Genomic DNA, 19,551 nt, shown 5'->3' with positions numbered 1-19,551 from the left:
CAAAATGGACCACTAAGTGAAATATGAAGCATCAAACAAAAAAACTTTTGAGAAAATAGAATAAAACCTTTATAACCTAGAACCAGGCAAGGAATTCAGAGGCTTGTTACCAAAAACTGATCCAGAAAAAAAAATTATTAATTGGACATCATAAAAATTTAAACTATGTGCTCTATGAAAGATTATGTTATAAGGATAAAGGGACAAATGAAAAGAATACATATACATATGATTTTTTTCTCTTTCTAGGGTTATCACTGGGGCTTGGTGCCAGCACTATAAATCTGACGCACCTGGTAGCCATTTTTCCCATTGTATTGGATAGGACCGAGAGAAATTGATAGAGGAGAGGGAGTTAGGGAGAGAAAAAGACACCTGCAAACCTGCTTCACCAAAGCCCTGCAGCTGGGGTGGGGAGGAGCTCCAACCCAAATCCTTGCATCTCATGCCATGTGCTCTTAACCAGGTGCACCACCACCCGGCCCCAAAAGAAAGTATTTGTGGGGGGTCGGGCGGTGGCGCAGTGGGTTAAGCGCATGTGGTGCAAAGCGCAGGGACTGGTGTAAGGATCCTGGTTCGAGCCCCCAGCTCCCCACCTGCAGGGGAGTCGCTTCACAGTCGGTGAAGCAGGTCTGCAGGTGTCTGTCTTTCTCTCCCTCTCTGTCTTCCCCTCCTCTCTCCATTCCTTTCTGTCCTATCCAACAATGAACATCAACAATGGCAATAATAACCACAATGAGGCCACAGTAACAAGAGCAACAAAAAGGGGGGAAAAATGGCCTCCAGGAGCGGTGGATTCATAGTGCAGGCACCAAGCCCAGCAATAACCCTGGAGGGGAAAAAGAAAAAAAAAAGTATTGGTAAGTCACATACCTTGCAAAAGAGTTCTTCTTGCAATACATAAATAAACCATCCAATAGTTGTCTTGGAAGTGGCAAAGAGAATGCATGGCAAAGAAAGAGTTAACTAACCAAATTGTAGGAAGGAGAGAAGTCCCAGATAACAGGAGACCTTGAGAAACATTACTCCTCACCCCACTGGTATATCTTATCCTGATGCTTTTAAATCCTGAGGCTAAACTTTCCCAGACACAGCTATGCAGGAAAAGATAAAAGTACCCGTAACAGTAACTACAGCAACCAGACCCTGAGCAATGGGTATAAGTCCCACCTTAACCTTGCCACCTCTGCTTCTGTGAGTAGGCTTCCTGCTCTCAGGTCTGCAGGCCCCTGTAGAAGCTTCACTGTCCCTTTGTTCGGAGCCCAGAATTCTTTCTGAGCATGAGCATGAGCTCTTTCTGTGGCTCAATAACGTTAATAAAGTTCTTCCTTGTTGACTCCATTGGCTGACTGTCAAAGCTGCAACATCTACCTCTGTACATTTTACTAAGCATAATCATACCCAGTTCCATCCATTTTGCCCAAAGGGCATAATACCATCATTTTTTTTTTATTGAAGAGTAGTATTCCATTAAATATATACCCCATAACTTTTTTATACAGTTATCTGTTGATGGGCATTTCGGCCGTGAAGCTTTTTGAAAATACTGACAAGAAACTTTTTTGCCAATGATATTGTCAAAAATTAAGTCATGTCCAATTGTATTCAATCCTTTGTTACATGTTGAGTTTATAATTTATAGACAAAGTCATCCTCTTTATTTATAAACTTACCTAGCTTTTTTATATTTCTTTTTAAAATTTTTTTATTTATTTGTTTTCCCTTTTGTTGCCCTTGTTGTCTTTAATTGTTGTTATAGTTATTATTATTTTTGTTATTGATGTTGTCATTGTTAGGACAGAGAGAAATGGAGAGAGGAGGGGAAGACAGAGAGGGGGAGAGAAAGACAGACACCTGCAGACCTGCTTCACCACCTGTGAACTCACTCCCCTGCAGGTAGGGAGCAGGGGGCTTGAACCGGGATCCTTACGCTGGTCTTTGCACTTCACGCTATGTGCGCTTAACCCACTGCACTACCACCTGACTCCCTACTTATCTAACTTTTCTCCAAACCAGAATGTATGCTAAATCCAGGATTTATTAATTAATAGTCAAGTATGATTATAAAAATGAGGGCAAGTACACATTTAAGTATATCCCTAAATGTAGCACTTAATTTTAAGTGATCTTACTACTGCCTCTTATTTTTTTATATAACATATTCTGGCATGTAAAATTCATGAATTCAGACCTTTATGTTCTTTTGGGTCACATCTATATCCCTAGAACCTAGAAGAATGCCTGTCACATAGCAACTGTCCAATAAATACTACCACATAAATATTAAATGACTGAAATTTTTTTCAGAACTTGCTATTCAGAGTCTCCAGTTGATGCTTCAGGCACTGAGAATATGTTTATTTCCTGTTTGAGTTGTATTTTCCTTAAAACAAAGTAGCAGCATTACTCCTTCCAGTGTCAAAAATAAATTGAAAATTACTCACAGTTTTCAAGTAGTGACTACTTTCTGGCCACAGTGATAAATGGGACCACCAGAGGACTTCATTTTTTTCTACCTACTATTGTGCTATGAACTTAATACAAGTCCACTTGATATGTGAATGAGTTAACTTGCAATGTTACTTCAGCTTTTGTCATTGTGAATGTCATAAAGTGTCTCCATGACCTTGAAGAGACATAAATAATAATGATTTATTACAATTTGAGGTAAGCCCAAATAAAATTGCTAAAAAACATAACAGACAAGAAAATAGCCTCTGTATTTTGTTTCCAGATACCAACTCATTTTATTTTTTCTTTACCGACTGAACACAAATAAGACCTGCCATTCTACATTCACAGTCATTTGGCAACTATTTCTGGCCCCCATTGGAAGTCAGAATTCATAAATACTTCTCACTATACATTAACTTTTGTTTTCTGCATTTGCAATTCTTAGCATCTCCTTCCCATGGGCTGGTGCAAGAAGAAAATTCATTTTCTTATTTCCCAGCACTTAGAGAAGTTCTGGAGTCCTACTGTCTGTGTTCATATCCCAGCTCTTGTCACTAATTGGCTACTTGGTCTCAGACAAATTGTCCAACCTTCATTAGCCTCAGGGATCTCATGTATTAGAGTAACTGGGAATGATTATAATTCTGCTTAATGTGAAAAATTAAATGAGATGCCATACATAAAACAGTTGGCATATACAAGGCTTTTAATAAATATTATCCATTTTGGTTGGGATATGTTAGGATTTGTGAAAAGCTACTCTGGTTTGTCCAACACCAGCATTTACTAGACTTTCCTTTAAAATACACATCATTTTAAGATACTCTTTCCTTAAATGAAGTAAGTCAGTCCAGATTTAATAGATGAATGTATTTGGGATTCTTAACTAGTCAAAGGAAATTTGTGTGACTAATGCCAGAACACCATTAGCAGATTGTGTTTGATTGGCATATCAGAATGGTTCATTAGCAGTTGTGAGAATTGATCAAATAATACAGCAAAATGCATTACTAACATCTGGGTTTTGCAGAGAGCAGGCAAAAGATGATCGGGGTAGTTGGGTTATTAATTTCTAGATAAAATGAATTAACACAGGTTAGAATCTGAGTATAAGAACAGCCTGGTACTTCTCTCTCTCTCTCTCTCTCTCTCTCTCTCTCTCTCTCCCTCCTTCCCTCCCTCCATCCCTCCCTTCCTCCCTTCCTTCCTCTCCCTCCCTCCTCCTCCTTCCCTCTTTTTCTTTTATAAAACAGGCACTTCTGTCTTTTATGTACCTACTTAATAAAAAATTATTACATGTGGGACTCTAAAGAGTAGATGTAAGTAATCATCATCACTATAAATTTAGCTGATGGAACAAGCAATTGAGGAGCTTTGGTTGCTGACAAAGGAAAGCACAGCCCTCCCTCTGCCTGAGCGGCTTCATTCTCCCTTGCCACCTGGTTGCCTTTTAAATAGCCACTTTAGAGACCATGAAAGTCATGAAGAAAATCCAATTCTCAAGAATCTTCAAGTATACACAATTTGGGGCACTGAGGGGGCCAGTTGGGGTGCAGTTGTACCCAGCAGGGCTTATCAAATCTGAGAGGCATTTAAAATTCCTGTCTTCCTTTTCTCCAAGTTTGTTTAGAAATAATTGACATGTACTCTAAGTTTATGTTTGTTTTTACCACTAGGGCTATTTCTAGGGTTCGGTGCCTGCACAAAAAATCCACTGTTTCTAGTAGTCATTTTCCTATCTTCTATTTGATAGAACAAAGAGAAATTGAGAGGCGGGGGGGGGGGGGGTCGTCCATAAATTAGGAAAGAGACACTCACCACTGCTTCACCAATGCAGGTGGAGACTGGGGGTTTGAACCCAGGTTCTTACACATGGTAACTTGTGCTCTTTATCAGGTACACCACTGCCTGGCCCCCTAATGTAAATTTAAAGTACACAGCATGTTGATTTGATATGTATAGCAAAATAGTTACTATCATAGTGAAAACTAACATACCCATCGCATACTTACCATCTCTTTTTTTGGTGAAACCATTTAAACTCTATTATCTTACAATACAGTGTTATCAGCTAGTGTCAGTATCATGTACATTATAGCCCCAAAACTTCTTTCTCTTATAATTACAAGTCTGTGCCCTCTGGCCAGCATATTCGTATTTACTCACCATCTAGGTCCTGGTAACCATCTCCTTACTAGATAAACTTCCTTTTCAGAAGCTTTCACTAATATTCCAGTGGTGTGTACAAGACAATTATTTGAGCTGTAGAGAAAAAAAGTTAAGACTTATTTTTTATTTTTATATTAAAAATCTATATCTTGCTCAGTGTGTTTCTGATAATTATACATTACCAGTGGGTTTAGAGATAGTGATTATATACATTTGTGAAGATTTTCATTTGTCAGGATAGTTGAGTTCTGCATCCTGAAGTAACTCTTGCCTTGCTGAGCATTGCCTTGCTGAGCATGTTCCCTAGCAATTTGAAAGTGGAACACAGCAGATGTAATGAGTAACTACACTCTCATCGAGTAAGCTTTCTTTCCCCCAAGTTTTGATGAGATTTTATTTCACACTTTATCCAAATTATGACTTTCAACAGATGCCCATGTTACCCAAGTACTCACACTGAATATGTTCACAAATCACCCCTCTTCAGCCTGGCTTCCTGGATTCAGAGAGCATCTAATCTCGAATGCCATCCAGAGACAGAAATGGCTCTGACAGAAAGCCAGCTCATGAGTAGGTCTATGACTTTTCTGATTCACATATATCTCATTTTTGCTCACCAACCTTTTACCAAGTGAGAAGTGTTGACCAGAAGCCTGGTATGTGGGGGGGGGGAGCACCGGGGGAGTTTTTGGTGTAGGCTTTGGATCTATTTATGACTGTTTTTACACCTCTATAGCTTTGTGATCAAAACCAGGCCCACTTGGTATATGAGATATGAAACGTCAGTCTGTCCTTACCACCCCTGTATCCTGTAGACAGTGATGATTCTTGGGACAAGGGTGTAACCAGAAGCCACATCAATGAAATATAATTTGTTGTGTCATCTCTTCCATCAGCGCCTAACCTAGCACGTGCCCAGATAGCTACATTCTAGTTTCCTGAACAGACCACTTCTCACCATCCTAATAAGTGGAATTTTCTTGTTTCCCAATAGAGGCCATCCTAATCACAAATACTGATTATAACCCTGACTAAAAGTAAGCCTATTTTAGCCATAACTGGTCACTACTCTCCCTTGTTGCTCCCAATGTTAATAGTTAATGTAAATAGAGCTAATACATAGTGCTTACTAGATACCAAGCATTGATTTAAGTAGTAGTACCTTTAATAACGTTCACCCCTTACAATGGCCCTCTGAAATAATTTCTTGTTTGTACCATGTTACTGGAAAGTTAATGGTTTACAGTACAATTGTTGACACATGGGTATAATTTCTCATTTCACCTCACCAAGACAGGTGTCTGTAAAATACTCTTACCCCTCAACTTAGGTTCTTTTACACCATCATGCACCAGGATGATAAAGCCCCCTCCCCACTGCCACCCACCCAGACCATCCCTGCCTTCCTTCCCCAGATATCTTTGCCTTGACCTTAGTGCAATACACTAAATCTAGTCCAAGTTTTACTTTGTGTTTCCCCTTACTGTTTTTGTTTTCACCTTAAGTTCCTCCATCCTTATCTTTTTTGTCTTATCTCATTTAATATGATTTCTTCAAGCTTCATCCAAGATAAGGTGAAGAAGGTGATATCATAATTTTTAACAGCTAAGTAGTTTTTTAGTTACTCATCTGTTGTTGCATACCTGGGTGGCTTCCAAGTTTGTGCTGTTACAAAGTGTGCTGCTATGAACATAGGTATACACAAATCTCTTTGTATTGGTGTTTGTTTCCTTGGTATATATCCCCAGGAGAATAATTGTCATATTATAAGGTAGGTCCATTTCTAGCATGCTGGGTAGTTCTTCATACTATTTTCTACAGGGGTTAGGCCAATTTACATTCGGAACCATGTAAAGGATTCCTTTACCCCTACAACCTCTCCAATATTTGTTGTTACAGTTCTTTCTGATATATGACATTTGCACAGAAATGAAGTGGCATCTCATTGTCTTTATTTGCATTTTTCTGAAAATTAGTGAATTTGAGCATTTGTTCATATGTCTGTTGGCCATTTGGATCTCTTCTTTGGTGAATATTCTGTACCACATCCTCTCCACTTTTGGATGAGTTTGTTTGCTTGTTTTTATTGTTGTTGTTATTGCTGCTGAATTTTGTGATCTCTTTATATTTTTATTGCTATTGTTACCTCCTTTTTACAGAAGAAACTAAAGCACAGAGAGAGTAAGTAACTTGTCCAGGTTTCACAGCTAAGAAGTGACCAAAAGAAATCAGAAAATGAGTCTAAGTAAGCTGGATTCTATTTTCTTAATAATTATACAACATCACTTCTCTTGCTATTTTATTTTTTCCTTTTGCAATGACTTCAAAGGCAAACATAATGTTACCTAATTGTCTCTAAGCAAATTCTCTTCTACCTCATCCATTTTTTGGGGATTTCTATCCTTATGAAATTTCTTTCTACTATCCCTAATATTTCATAATGAAGAGAATTATGCAAATTAACTGTCTAAATGCTATATTTCTGGGCCTGAGTGGTGGCTCACATGGTGTGCTTGGTAATATGTGTGCTTAGCCATATGCACCGCCACCCGGCCCCCAGTCCCCCAATTTGGGGCTTCCACCAGGGAGAACAGCCGGTTCTAATGCCTTCATTCTAGTTGTTCAATTACTCAACTATTTGTAGTAATTAGGAGGGTGATCAGTTTAACTAAAGGGTTAAATTACAATTTTTTTAAGTTAAAGATATATTTCTTATATTTTTGGTGAATGTGCTACTCTGAAAAATGAGGGGGGTGTAGACATTAGTACATCAGAAGCCTCAGACTGAATCCCTTTGCCATGCATTTTATGATTTTTTTAAATTGGTATAAACCAAGCTATTGTATTTGGTGTGTTTAAAATTACAAGGGCACAGGGGATAGCATAATGGTTATGCAAACAGAATCTCATGCCTGAGGCTCTGAGGTTGCAGGTTTAGTCCCCTATACCACCATAAGCCAGAGCTGAGCAGTGCTCTAGTAGAACAAACAAATAAAATAAAATTAGGAAGGTTGGAACCAGAAAGATAGCTTACCCAGTAGAGCATACACTTTACTATACTTGAGGACCATAGTGCATGCCCCTATATGACATTTGAGCACTATGCATGGTACCAAGAGAAGCTCTATGAATGGCAGAGTAGTACTATGGCATCTCTCCTTCTCATTCTTTGTCTCTCTACTTCTTGATCTTTCTGTGGTGTCTGAAATTGAAGGGAGAAAATGTCTAACAGAAACAGTGCAATCATACAGGAATGATGCCTCAGCAAGTATAAAACTAAAGTAAAATTAAGAGATTAAAAAAGCAAAATACATAGTAAGACTGTCATGATTAATCCTTAAAGTCATGTTAGACTTCTTATTTTCATTTGTTATTGTTTTATTTATTAATAGTATGTTAGAAGATTACAAAATTATAGTGTTTAGTTCCACAGTCTCCTTTTTTATTAATTAATTAATTAATTAATTTTTTGATAGATACAGAGAGAAACAGAGAAAGGGAAAAACTAAGAGGGAGAGATTAAAAACAGACATCTGCAGCACTGCTTCATTGTTGCAGGTAGGAACTGGGTCTTAAGCCCACGTTCTTACATATAGCAGTGTGTATGCTCTACAAGGTATACCACTGCCGAGACCTGTTAGTCTTCTTTTGACAGGTTGCTTTCTGTAACACCCTGTGGGTTAGAATTAACATGTCAGGTCTTCAACGGCCCTGAAAATAAATTCACAACACCTTGGGCAACCCAGAAACCCAGACAGTTGGCTAAATAATAAAGTCGTTATAAACATTACAAGCCTATTAAACATAACCTATAGATATTCAAATAATTTCTCTGCCACTTTCATTAGTTATTTCTAGTGTAATTAAAACCTCCTTATAATTTAATTCTTAGCATGATCAACTGCACATTTCAGTGGCTGTATGGCTGCTTCACAATGCAGTTAGAGAGAGTCCAAGTCAGGTGAACATCAGGAATTATTGGTAAATGTGGGTGAGCCCCTGGAAATAAGCAATTGATGCTGCATGTCACATTTCTCATCTCTTTTGTAGTGGAGCTACATACAAGAAAATTAGAAGGAGTGTTTTAATAACCTCAGCTGCTATTTGTGTGTAGACCTAAATTTACATGCTGTAACCTGATGTATATTCATATCTACAAATGACATGAGAAAGAATACTAGTGGTGTCAGCAGACATTAAGTAGCAGGACATTTTGTAAAGGATTTCAGACTTCTCTTTGTACTCAATTTTTTCTTTGTAGAATCTATGTACTGTACAATTTTTTTCCATTTATTTTATCTTGTGATCTTCTGTGCTTATGAAAGAAAGAGAAAGTCATGTGTGTGTGTGTGTTTTCTTTCAGACCAAGACTGGAATGAATTTTTTTTCTTTTTTCCTCTAGTATTTTCTTTAAATATAATTTTTTAATCAAAAGGGTACTATTTTCTCTTCTCGGTTTCATCCTGTTCCTTCATATTTATTGGTATTGCTGTGATATCCATCCCAGCCTATAATTATGTGTTTCCTATTTAGCCACAAGGTGTAAATTTGCTAACTGCAAAGGCGTGCTCCAACAGTTAATCTTGATGTATGTCCAAAGGCTGAGCTTACTGCACTGGATAATTTCCCTTGGGGATTATTCTGTAGGCTATGGGGCCATGTGTTGAGCTGTCTGATGTGGAATAAGAGAAAAATGAAAGGACCTGCCAGAAAGAAACAGGATCATACAGTGCCTTTTAGTGAAAAAAGGGAAATCAAAGGACAATTTCTGGTCCACTCCAGTTCCCCAAGCATATTTCTGAGAACCAGAAGGTCAGGGATATTTTCTTATTTGTGCTGTTAGATACATAACTGAGAAGAAAAAAAAACCAAGGCATCCAATTTCTTCTTGCTGTATGAACTCCTAGTTGGGTGAAGTGGCAAAGACAGCAGGAGAATTTCACAGGTCACCTGTACAACACTGAAAAAATCAAAGGGTGCTACCTATGTTCTATTGAAGACTGAATGTTCATCTCAAGTTGAGGCATGTTGGTAGAACTCTGGTAGCCCCTTTTCTGAGTTGCATTCCATCTTAACCATTGACCAACCCTTTATATTTTAGTCAAATTTTCTTAACTTAATAGATGTTTCTAGAATGAAATACTTGAATTTGTGAGTAAAATAAAGCTTAAAGAAACCATACCACTGCCCCTAGGAACGTGCCTACCATGGACTTTCTAGCTTTCTTTTACCCTAAGATCCCTAATCTCATCTGCTCTATTCCTACTTTTTGGTTCCTGTTCATTAACCAGTTTGTCTCACTTTATGGCCTGCCACCCTCCAGACACCAAGTTGTAGGTGCTACCATGATTCCATCCTGACTTCTCCGGGCAGATGACTTCACCAGTGTGTCCTGGAGCCTTGCCTCTCCAGAACTCTGGCCCACTAGGGAAAGATAGAAACAGCTCGGGTATGGGTGAACCTGCCAACGCCCACATCCAGTGGAGAAGCAATTACAGAAGCCAGAACTTCTACCTTCTGCTCTCCCAAAACAACCTTGATCCATACTCCCAGTTGGGGAGAAGTGATAGGAGGATGAAGATAAGAGGACTCTGAACTCTAGCTCCGTCATCACCAGGAGAGAGAGGAGGAAAAGGAAGGAACATACGGAGGTAGTAATTTTGTCATGAATGGCTTGGAGGGGAAGAGAGGATTGGATCAGGAGAATAAAAGGGACAATTATGTATAAATGTAGACACATAGTTGTAGAGATGGTGGTTGGCCCATGTCTACAACTTTGGAGGAACTCTGGTGGCTTGCAGTGGAGAGACTGAAGATTCAGAACTCTTTTGGTGAGAATGGTGTGGAACTATACCCCTGTTGACATGTAATTTTGTATATCAATATTAAATCACTAACAAAATTTAAAGTAAAATGTTGAGATTCAAAATAAAAAAAGAGAAATCATGCCACTAAATTAAAAACCATGATCATTACAAATTGAATCTGCTTTCTTTTTTGCCTTCAAAGTTTCAAGTTGCTTTATCAATTTAAATATTGTGTATTGATTTCACATTACTATGTGAAGAGTTAGCTACCTTAGTTAATTTTCACATCTCTTATACTCTTTTAGCAGTATTCCCAATTTTAATAGTTAACAGTGTTTTAATCTCTGGCACCACCTTATGCCAGAGTTGATCAGAGCTCTTATCCTCTCTCCTCTTTTTCTCATGATAAATAAATAAATACAACTTTTTATTAGTGATTTAATATTGATTTACAAAATTATGATAACAGGGGTATAATTCCATACCTTTCCCACCACCAGAGTTCTTTGTTCCCATTCCCACCATTGGAAACTGCATTAGTTCTCCCCAGATTACAGATACGGGTTGAGTATTATTTCTATAAATAAATAAATATATATTCCCATTGTTTCTATGGTCCTGTCTTCTCTTCCTAAGTCACACCTACACTTATTACTACTTCTGAGTATCCTTTTTTTTTTACCCCCTCTTAATTGGACTTTAGAGGCTTCTCTGGTCATCTTACCCTAACATTTACCCTTCTGGGAATATGGACCGAAATCCTTTATGGAGTTCAGAAGCTAGAAGGTCTGGCTTCTTTTATTGTTTCTCCACTGAACATGGGCATTGGCAGGTCAATCCATACCCACAGCCTGTTTCTATCTTTCTCTAGTGGGGTAGGGCTCTGAAGAAGTGAGGTTCTGGGACACATTGGTGATGTCATCTGCCCAGGGAGCTCTGGATGAAATTGTAGAAGCATCTACTACTTGGTGGCTGAAATGCAATAAGGTATAAAGCAGGACAAAATGATAAATATATTTTTAAAAATATATTGCACAAGGGCCAGTTGGTGACTTATTCAGTAGAGCTCACATGTTACCATGTGTGAGGACCCAGGTTCAAGGTCCTAGTTCTCACTTATAGTGGGGAAGCTTCATGAGCAGTGGAACAGTGTTATGGTGTCTCTCTGTCTCTGTCTATCTCTTTTTCACTCTGTCTCTCATCATCTACCAAAAGAGAAAGGGAAATATATATTTTACACATAATGTCTAAGGAAATGTGGAAGAACTCAAAATCAGAACTAGTATTTTAATCCTTTCCTCCTTATCATAATATCAGTATCCAAATCTATTGTTTATTTTTATTCTACTTATTCTTTTTTTTTCCATTGGAATTATTGCTTGGACTTAGTGTCTGTGAGATAAATCCACTAATCCTGATGGTCACTGTTTCTTTTTCTTTCTTTTTCTGATAGAAACAGAGAGTAATGAGGTACTTGTGGCATTGCTTCACCAATCATGAAATCTTCCCTCTGAAGGTGGAGACCAGGAACTTTAACTCAGATCCTTTTATATATTTTAATATTTTTAAAAACTCCACTTGAATTTTTAATATTGTTAATTTTAAAACCAATAACATAGTAGAAAAGCACAGAAGTTATGCAAAATACTTTTATGTCTGAGGTTATGAAGTCCCAGGTGCAATCCCAGGCATCACTATAAACTACAGCTGAGTAGTGCTGTGGTAAAAATATATAAAATAAAATAAATGAAAACAAGCAAAAGGTAAAAATATGATATGTGAAGTTTCTGAATCTATAAAAACAAATACTGAACATTATCCATTTATGTTGATTAGACATGAAACAGATACTAAAAATGTTTCCTTCCTTGAACTTTTAATTTAAAGGTTTTTTGAAATATTTATTTATTTATTTTCCCTTTTGTTGCCCTTGTTTTATTATTGTTGTTGTTATTGTTGTAGTTATTGATGTCATTGTTGGGTAGGACAAAGGAAAATGGAGAGAGGAGGGGAAGACAGAGAGGAGGCGAGAAAGATAGACACCTGCAGACCTGCTTCACCGCCTGTGAAGCGACTCCCCTGCAGGTGGGGAGCCGGGGCTCAAACCGGGATCCTGACACCAGTCCTTGCGCTTCGCGCTATGTGCGCTTAACCTGCTGTGTTACCACTGACTCCCTTAATTTAAAGTTTTAAGGAAATAACATCAAGATGAAGTTGTAAATTTTATTTCAGTGTACAAATAAGTGCATTTGGAATTTTCCACAGGGATGTACTCATGATTTTGAAAATAATTTCAATGTCTTAAGGAAATTCTCAGAAAACTTTATAATTATTATTATATATACAATATTATAATTGTAATTAATATAATATTATATTATTATATATAATAATTATTATTATAAATATTATTAACTTCTTTTCTTTTACAAAATGAAATAGTAAATAATATTTAAGTTTTTCTCATTTAACAGTATGCCTACATTATTTTTTTAATTTTAATGAACTCATGATATTCCACTGCACATATGGCTGTAATCAATTAAATTCTCCTCTGTTGTTGGGCATTTAGGTTGGCCATTCCAATTTGAGTCTTCAGGAGAATATACTGTGTGCCTAAATAAGCCTTTATGTTTTGACTAGGAAAGTACACCCTTGGTCTCCTGTACTGGTTTATTTCTTCTCAGGAGCAGAATTAAACCCACAAATCTTTCCCTATGCTGATGATTGTTATTAAATGTAAACATCTATGTGGTCTGTCATTTATTTATTTCTCTGTCTTTTGTTTTTGCCTTTTCTCTTATGCAGTCATCTACAGCCAGGGACAAGGATGAACAGGCCCTACCGGTAGGAAGCAGTGGCCCTGTCTGTGCCTGTTCATGTGCCTGTGGGAAGAGGTGGGGGAGGAGTTCTGTTGCTCAACAAATCACCGTCTCCCTTGGAATATTTAAATGGTTGGATCTACTTGTATATGTGTATACTCTGCTCCACAATGGGCATTAGCTGAATTCTTTACTGACTAATTTTTTCTGTAACTGGGTTCCAAAAAGAAAAATAGGAGTTCTCACTTGGATTTGGCATGAACTTTTGTAGGAGTTAAAAGAGTGAGATTTCCAAATTGCATTCCAAGGGATGTTGAGCTGTTATTTGGAGACAGTGTGGGATTTAATGCTTGATATATTTTTTTTCTTTGTATATCTGCATGCACCTACATTTTATTTGGAAATTTCTTTTGATTCTGTCAAAAGAAGCACTGCATGAGACCTCTACATTCAATATGTACATAATGTCCAAACAAATGTTTATAAGCTCATCTATTGTCATAATCCTTTACTAATGAAGATCCCTACAGCATAGCTCTTTCAGTTTTCTAGAATAAGAACCATAGAATAAATAGTTATAACAAATTGTTAACAACAAACACATTTTACAGTTCCAATTAACACATCACATTTTATATTTTACAGCATGACAAAGAAATGACCTTGGAAAAATTTTCTTTTCAGCTGTCAAACAGTGATTACATTTCAAGTCTACTCAAGTCTCTTAACTTTGCCCCTAAAATATTTTGAGCCATAATCATCTGAATCAAATAACATAATTCATTAAAAATTATACAGATTTTTAAGATGGATAGGACTAGAAATGAAAATTAATATGATTTCATCCTTACCCTTGTAGTGCTCAGAGACAGGACTTCTGACACTTCATTTAGAGCCCACAGAGCATTCTAGATCTACTACTGATGCAGACCTAAAGTCCCCTGAACCCCTCATGATCTCATTTACCAAAGAGACATCAATAATACCCTCTAAGTCTCCCAAATCCTGTAAAGATGCGAATCTAATTTCAAATAGAATGTCACCTGCAGTAAAACTACACTAAGAAATTCAAGTTTACTATAGAATTTAAGTTTCTTTCTAGAGATGTGGACCATGACTGTTAATAAACTGTTGAATAAAATAATGGACCTATGAACAGTAGTTCAGAAAAATTATCCTATGTAATCATATTTATTTAGTGTGAAGACTTGGTGATCTAAGGTAACTGACCCCAATAATTTTTCATATTGATGTTTTGGATTAAGAGTTTCATCTAAGTATAGTAATTCCCTCATACTATTGTCACCCTCTTTCTTTTTATTATTATCAGTGATATAACATTGTTTTAAAAAATTATAAGATTTCAGGGGTATAATTTCATATCCACACATAGAGCATGTGAGTCACCACATCCTCCACCAGAGTTCTTTGTACACACACACACACAAGCTCACACCATTGTGTGTACACACACACACACACACACCAATAACCACCATAGTTTATACAAAGAACAAAAAACCATTTGGTATTATTGCCTTCTCTCTTAAGTCTGCTTATCTACAAAGCTTAGCTGCCTCTGGAGCATTTCCCTTTGTGATAACCAGAACACCATCAATCAAAATGGGAGGAGTACCTATTCAAGAAAAAAAAAAAAAAAAAGACCTGACAAAAAGAAGACTTGGGATTTTTATTGTTATTATTCCTTCTTTTAAAAGAAAGTTTGTTGGTAATCTCATCTCTACAAGTTTATTCTTCCCCACACCTTTGAGTTTCATTTGCTGGTATAAAGGATTGCCTTCATAGCACTTTATGCAAAAGGAAAGCTGCTTAAATTCTGAAAACCTTTGTAGATTCAGAATAGAAAATACTCTCTCCTCAAATCTCACTTAACACAGGGTAGAGATAAGGTACCCCAGACATGTCAGATGTTCCTTTGGGAAGAATAAAATATTAGTACCTCTATTATATACTTTCTATATTATCCTTTACCAATCTAATTTTATGAATGTTTTATAACAGATATATACATGTACTTACACATATGTGTGTGTTTGTGTGTATATATATATGCTTTTAGTTTTAGTATGTGTGAATTAGATATAGCTAGATACAGATAGATATAGATATATAGGTATATTGACTATATACCCCCAAATTTTACTAATAAATAGACCACATTCTAGAGACTACCTTCTGGCTCAGAAAGCAATTTTTTGTTGTTGTTCTTTTTGAAAGAAGCGAAGCTGAGATCCATTCTCTTTGCTCCACTTATTGTCTGTGTGACTTGAATACCTCATTTCATTCAGGAGGCCAAGCTTCCTTGATGGTCTAAAGGGAATAATAACATTATTTGGCTCATAAGTTTCACTTTGTTGGTTTTTTTCCAAGCCATTTGAAAAAATAAATTGTGATTGATAGTAGTTTACAAGACAAAAGACTACCAGAAATAGTTCCACACCATATCCATATCCTTACCCACCACCAAAGTTCTATGCCCCTCCCCTTCCACTGACAATCACCAGTTTTCACCAAGTCTCCTAACACTCACTTTGAAAATGAGATAAACTAGCACAAGTGAAGCTGAATGCACACTGACAAGCACTGAGCACATTTTAATTCATTTAATAAGAAAAACTAACAGCATCTTCGTCTGATCTCTCTGCTCAGGCAAAGCCACGTCTCCAGCGAGGTGGAAGTTCTGCTTCCCTCCACAACAGCCTCATGAGGAACAGCATCTTTCAGCTCATGATACATACGCTGGACCCACTCGCCGAAGGTAAACATCAAAGTTTAGTTTGGGAGCTCATTTAGGGGAAAGGAAGATGTAAAGAGGGTTCTCTTCACAGAGCATTCACACTGCTGCCCTACAAGCCTGCTATGTGTTGTCCTTGTGTTTATTTAGCCCCTGTCAGCAGAAGCCCCAACCTCTTGGCATGCTTTAACTGTAACAGCTGCATTCACTATTAGAGATCAATGTACTAGGAGTAGAATCTGTAAGTCCATGTGCAGATTCTTTTTTTTTTTATATATCTCCAGTGTAAATTCAGTTTGTTATAAGACAGAGAAGAAAAAAAAGGTTCCTCTTCCTTTCAGCTAGAGTGGCATTTCTCTTTAAACATCCTTCCTAAGTTTCAAAATGAAGTTGTATGTAAAAGTAAATTGTACATCTTAGAGACAGAGAAAGACAGAGAGAGACTCCGTGACTTAAGAAATAATATGAATAAGATGATTAAGTATAATTAATAATTTTCACTGCAGAACACTAATATTGTACTGATTCTTTGACAGTTGAAAGGTGGGGGGGGGGGGCACGCAGGTATAAGCTTCTAAGCGGAGAGTCCCTTTGAGGATAACTGCTTAGGATCCAACATTAGAGACTCAAATGGCCTGCTTCATCTTTAGTGGTGATCATATGAGCCATTGCATCACCATATTCCTCAAGGAGCCCTGCTTTATGGTACTTTGCCAGAGACACCATTAATAGCATTACTTTACTTACCCAGGGGATAATTTGAGAGGAGACTTGGACCTGGTCACTGACCTTCTCTTTCTTTCCCTGAACACACACCCACAGAGAAGGTGAGCTAGTCTCGGATAAACTTCCTCCCAGCCACTAAGCAGCTGTATCACTTTGAGCAAGTTAGTCTTCTGCAAAGCTTGGTTTCATCTGTAAGAATAGTTGCTTTTAACTATCACTCTGCAGTTGACAAAACATTTTCACACCTGTGAACTTAAATTTCATAATGGCTTTGCAACCAACAATATAATTCTAATTTTTTAAAATGGTGGACCACCAAAATAGATCTTAAGACTCATCTATTGGGGGCTAGGCGGGGCACACATGGTGCCAAGCACAAGGACCCATGCAAGGACCCTGGGTAAAGCCCCTGGCTCCCCACCCTGGGGGGGGTCACTTCACAAGCAGTGAAGCAGGTCTGCAGGTGTCTTTCTCTCCCCCTCTCTGTCTTCCCTTCCTCTCTCAATTTCTCCCTATTCTATCTTATCCAATAACAACAGCAATAACAATAATATACTATATCAATAACAACAACAAAATGGAAAAAAATGGCTACCAGGAGTAGTGGATTCGTAGTCCATGCATGGAGCCCCATCAATAACCCTGGAGGGGGAAAAAAAACTTATTTACTTCTCTCTCTACTGCCATTTTATTAAAAGCACAGCAACTTTTCTTAAGCAGAAGATAAAATTGTGTCACTCCTACTTATAGATTTCAGTCTTTCCATGGATTTTAGGAAAATAGTGAAGTGTGTACTATGGTCTATATGTGATCTCTCTTTTTTCAAACTCAGTTTGACTCTTTTTGCTCTCTCTACTCAAACAAGTACTTCTCTATCCTTCACAGGGGCTATTCCAATCACCATCTCCCCCTTACTCCTGATACACTCCTGTCTTTTCTTCATCTTTCTGTATAGAGCTGGTTATGTAAAATGTCTTTCATGCCTGAGGGACCAAGGGGTTCAAGTTCAATCCCCACACCACCATAAGCCAGAGCATAGAAGTGGCCTGGCCAAATGAAATTAATTAATTAAATTAAATAAAGTGTGGTGTGTGTGTGTGTGTGTGTGTGTGTGTGTGTGTGTGTGTGTATAAATGCTATTGCCTATCAAGCCAGTATAGATCAACTTCACTTCCCCCCATTTTTTATCTCTCAGTGTACTCTTATTTTTCTTGAAAGTTCACATTGCAATTTGTGTGGTTGTTTACTGGCTGTCTCTCATAGGATACAGTAAGTTTCTAGAGAGCACAGACTCAATTTATTCACCATCTATTCTCCAGGCCTAGCAGAGGACCTGACTCATAGTAGCTGCTAAATCTCAGGCCAATTAAGCCAATTGGCCAAACTCATGTTTTTTATTTGATAGTAACATGTTTCCAAAGACTCCTAAAAAGACCCCACAGGCTCAGAATTTTATCTTGGTTATTTTAAGCCACCATCTCCTCTACCCCATTGCTTTGGAGGGCTGTATGAGAAAAGAATTTTTATATGCTCCAATTGGATTATAGACAGGCAGCTGAAATTATTTTATTTTTGGCAAGGCAGTATTACGTAGTAATTAAGAGAAGAGACTTTTTAGAGCAGACACTCTAGAGTTAGATTTCTCCCTGCACTCACTGGCTTTGTGACTTCCTTAGCCTCTCTGTACCTCACTCTCCTCATCTGTAAAATCAGGATAAGACAAAATCAGAATAAGATATGATTACGGTGCCTACATAGAGGATTGCTATAAGGACTAGGAAGTTAACATATTATATATATATATATATATATACATATATATATATATATTATAATATATATCAAAGTTCTGCGCCCCCACCCAGATCATGATTTTTAAAAGTCTCAAAATATTTGAAAGGTTTTGGAGAAAAAAAATTAGTTTTTTCCATTATCTGCCTCAATTTTCTCCAGAGCCCTAATTTTCCCAGAAGAAACCACAATTACTAATTTCTTGTTCTTCCTTCCAGAGAAGAAGATGTTTTATGGGTGTGTGTGTGTGTGTGTGTATGTGTGTGTGTGTGTGTGTGTGTGTTGTTCATCCTTGTCTGAAGGTCTCAACCATTTAAATTTTCTGTTTGTTTGGCAGAGTTCATGTTTTCAGTAAGGCTTGCTTTGTGTTTCTCTGTCTGGTGGGTAGGTTCTATTTTGTTTCTGTGAGATAAGAAAAAGTGAATCTGGGATTTCTCTTGAGTTGGGCCCCCAGTGATTTTCCATAACACCTGACTCTTACAGAGTGGAGCTGCAATTAAAGCATTTGTTCTTCCTGCCTCAAGATGTGTTTTCTGAATCTAAACACCTACTTTCAAGGTGAAACCTTGCCCTAAGACTTGGAGTAATCCAATGGCATAAGTCTGAGAGAGTGCTGAGAGCCATAATCAGTTCTGGGCTTGAATGATTAGAAAATATGGAAAGCATTTCAAATGCTTTTAAATTGCTCCATAGCATGCAGCCAAGAAAACAGATTGCTCTGGTATTTTTCCCCCAAAATTCAAAATCATTTTCCACTCCAAGAACAGCCCCCCAAAATTAACCCACAGCTCTCAGAAATAGTCATCTCTCTTTTAGCTTGCATCTAATCACTTGAATTCACACATCTCTGTGCCAAACTGTCACCTTTTAACAATATAGAGCATGCTGGTTACATCACCAAGTTGACAGCCTGAACACTGCAGCTTCTCTATTGCTCTAAATGACACTTCTCTGATGTTCCTGGCATTCACCTAGCTGAGTAGGACATTGACATTCTATGGTGTACAATAATTGTTCACAAAGAGAA

At 37.5% G+C, this 19,551-nt stretch overlaps 1 protein-coding gene across 3 annotated transcripts in view; it reads left to right on the top strand.

Annotated features, from left to right (window-relative positions):
• Nucleotides 1–19,551, top strand: part of SLC24A2 (solute carrier family 24 member 2) — a 365,867-nt gene that overhangs the window by 204,218 nt on the left and 142,098 nt on the right. For 2 of the 3 annotated variants that reach the window (XM_060199631.1, XM_016193634.2), the window contains exons 3-4: nucleotides 13,239–13,277; nucleotides 15,923–16,031. In XM_060199631.1, the coding sequence (XP_060055614.1) occupies nucleotides 13,239–13,277; nucleotides 15,923–16,031 (148 nt within the window). The remainder of the gene's footprint in view (nucleotides 1–13,238; nucleotides 13,278–15,922; nucleotides 16,032–19,551) is intronic. The other variant, XM_060199630.1, reaches the window with a different exon arrangement.

This window comes from Erinaceus europaeus, chromosome 10 (assembly GCF_950295315.1).
Source record: "Erinaceus europaeus chromosome 10, mEriEur2.1, whole genome shotgun sequence".
NCBI classification, from domain to species: domain Eukaryota; kingdom Metazoa; phylum Chordata; class Mammalia; order Eulipotyphla; family Erinaceidae; genus Erinaceus; species Erinaceus europaeus.
Note: the sequence above shows the minus strand (reverse complement) of the source record. Positions and strands in the feature narration are given on the sequence as shown.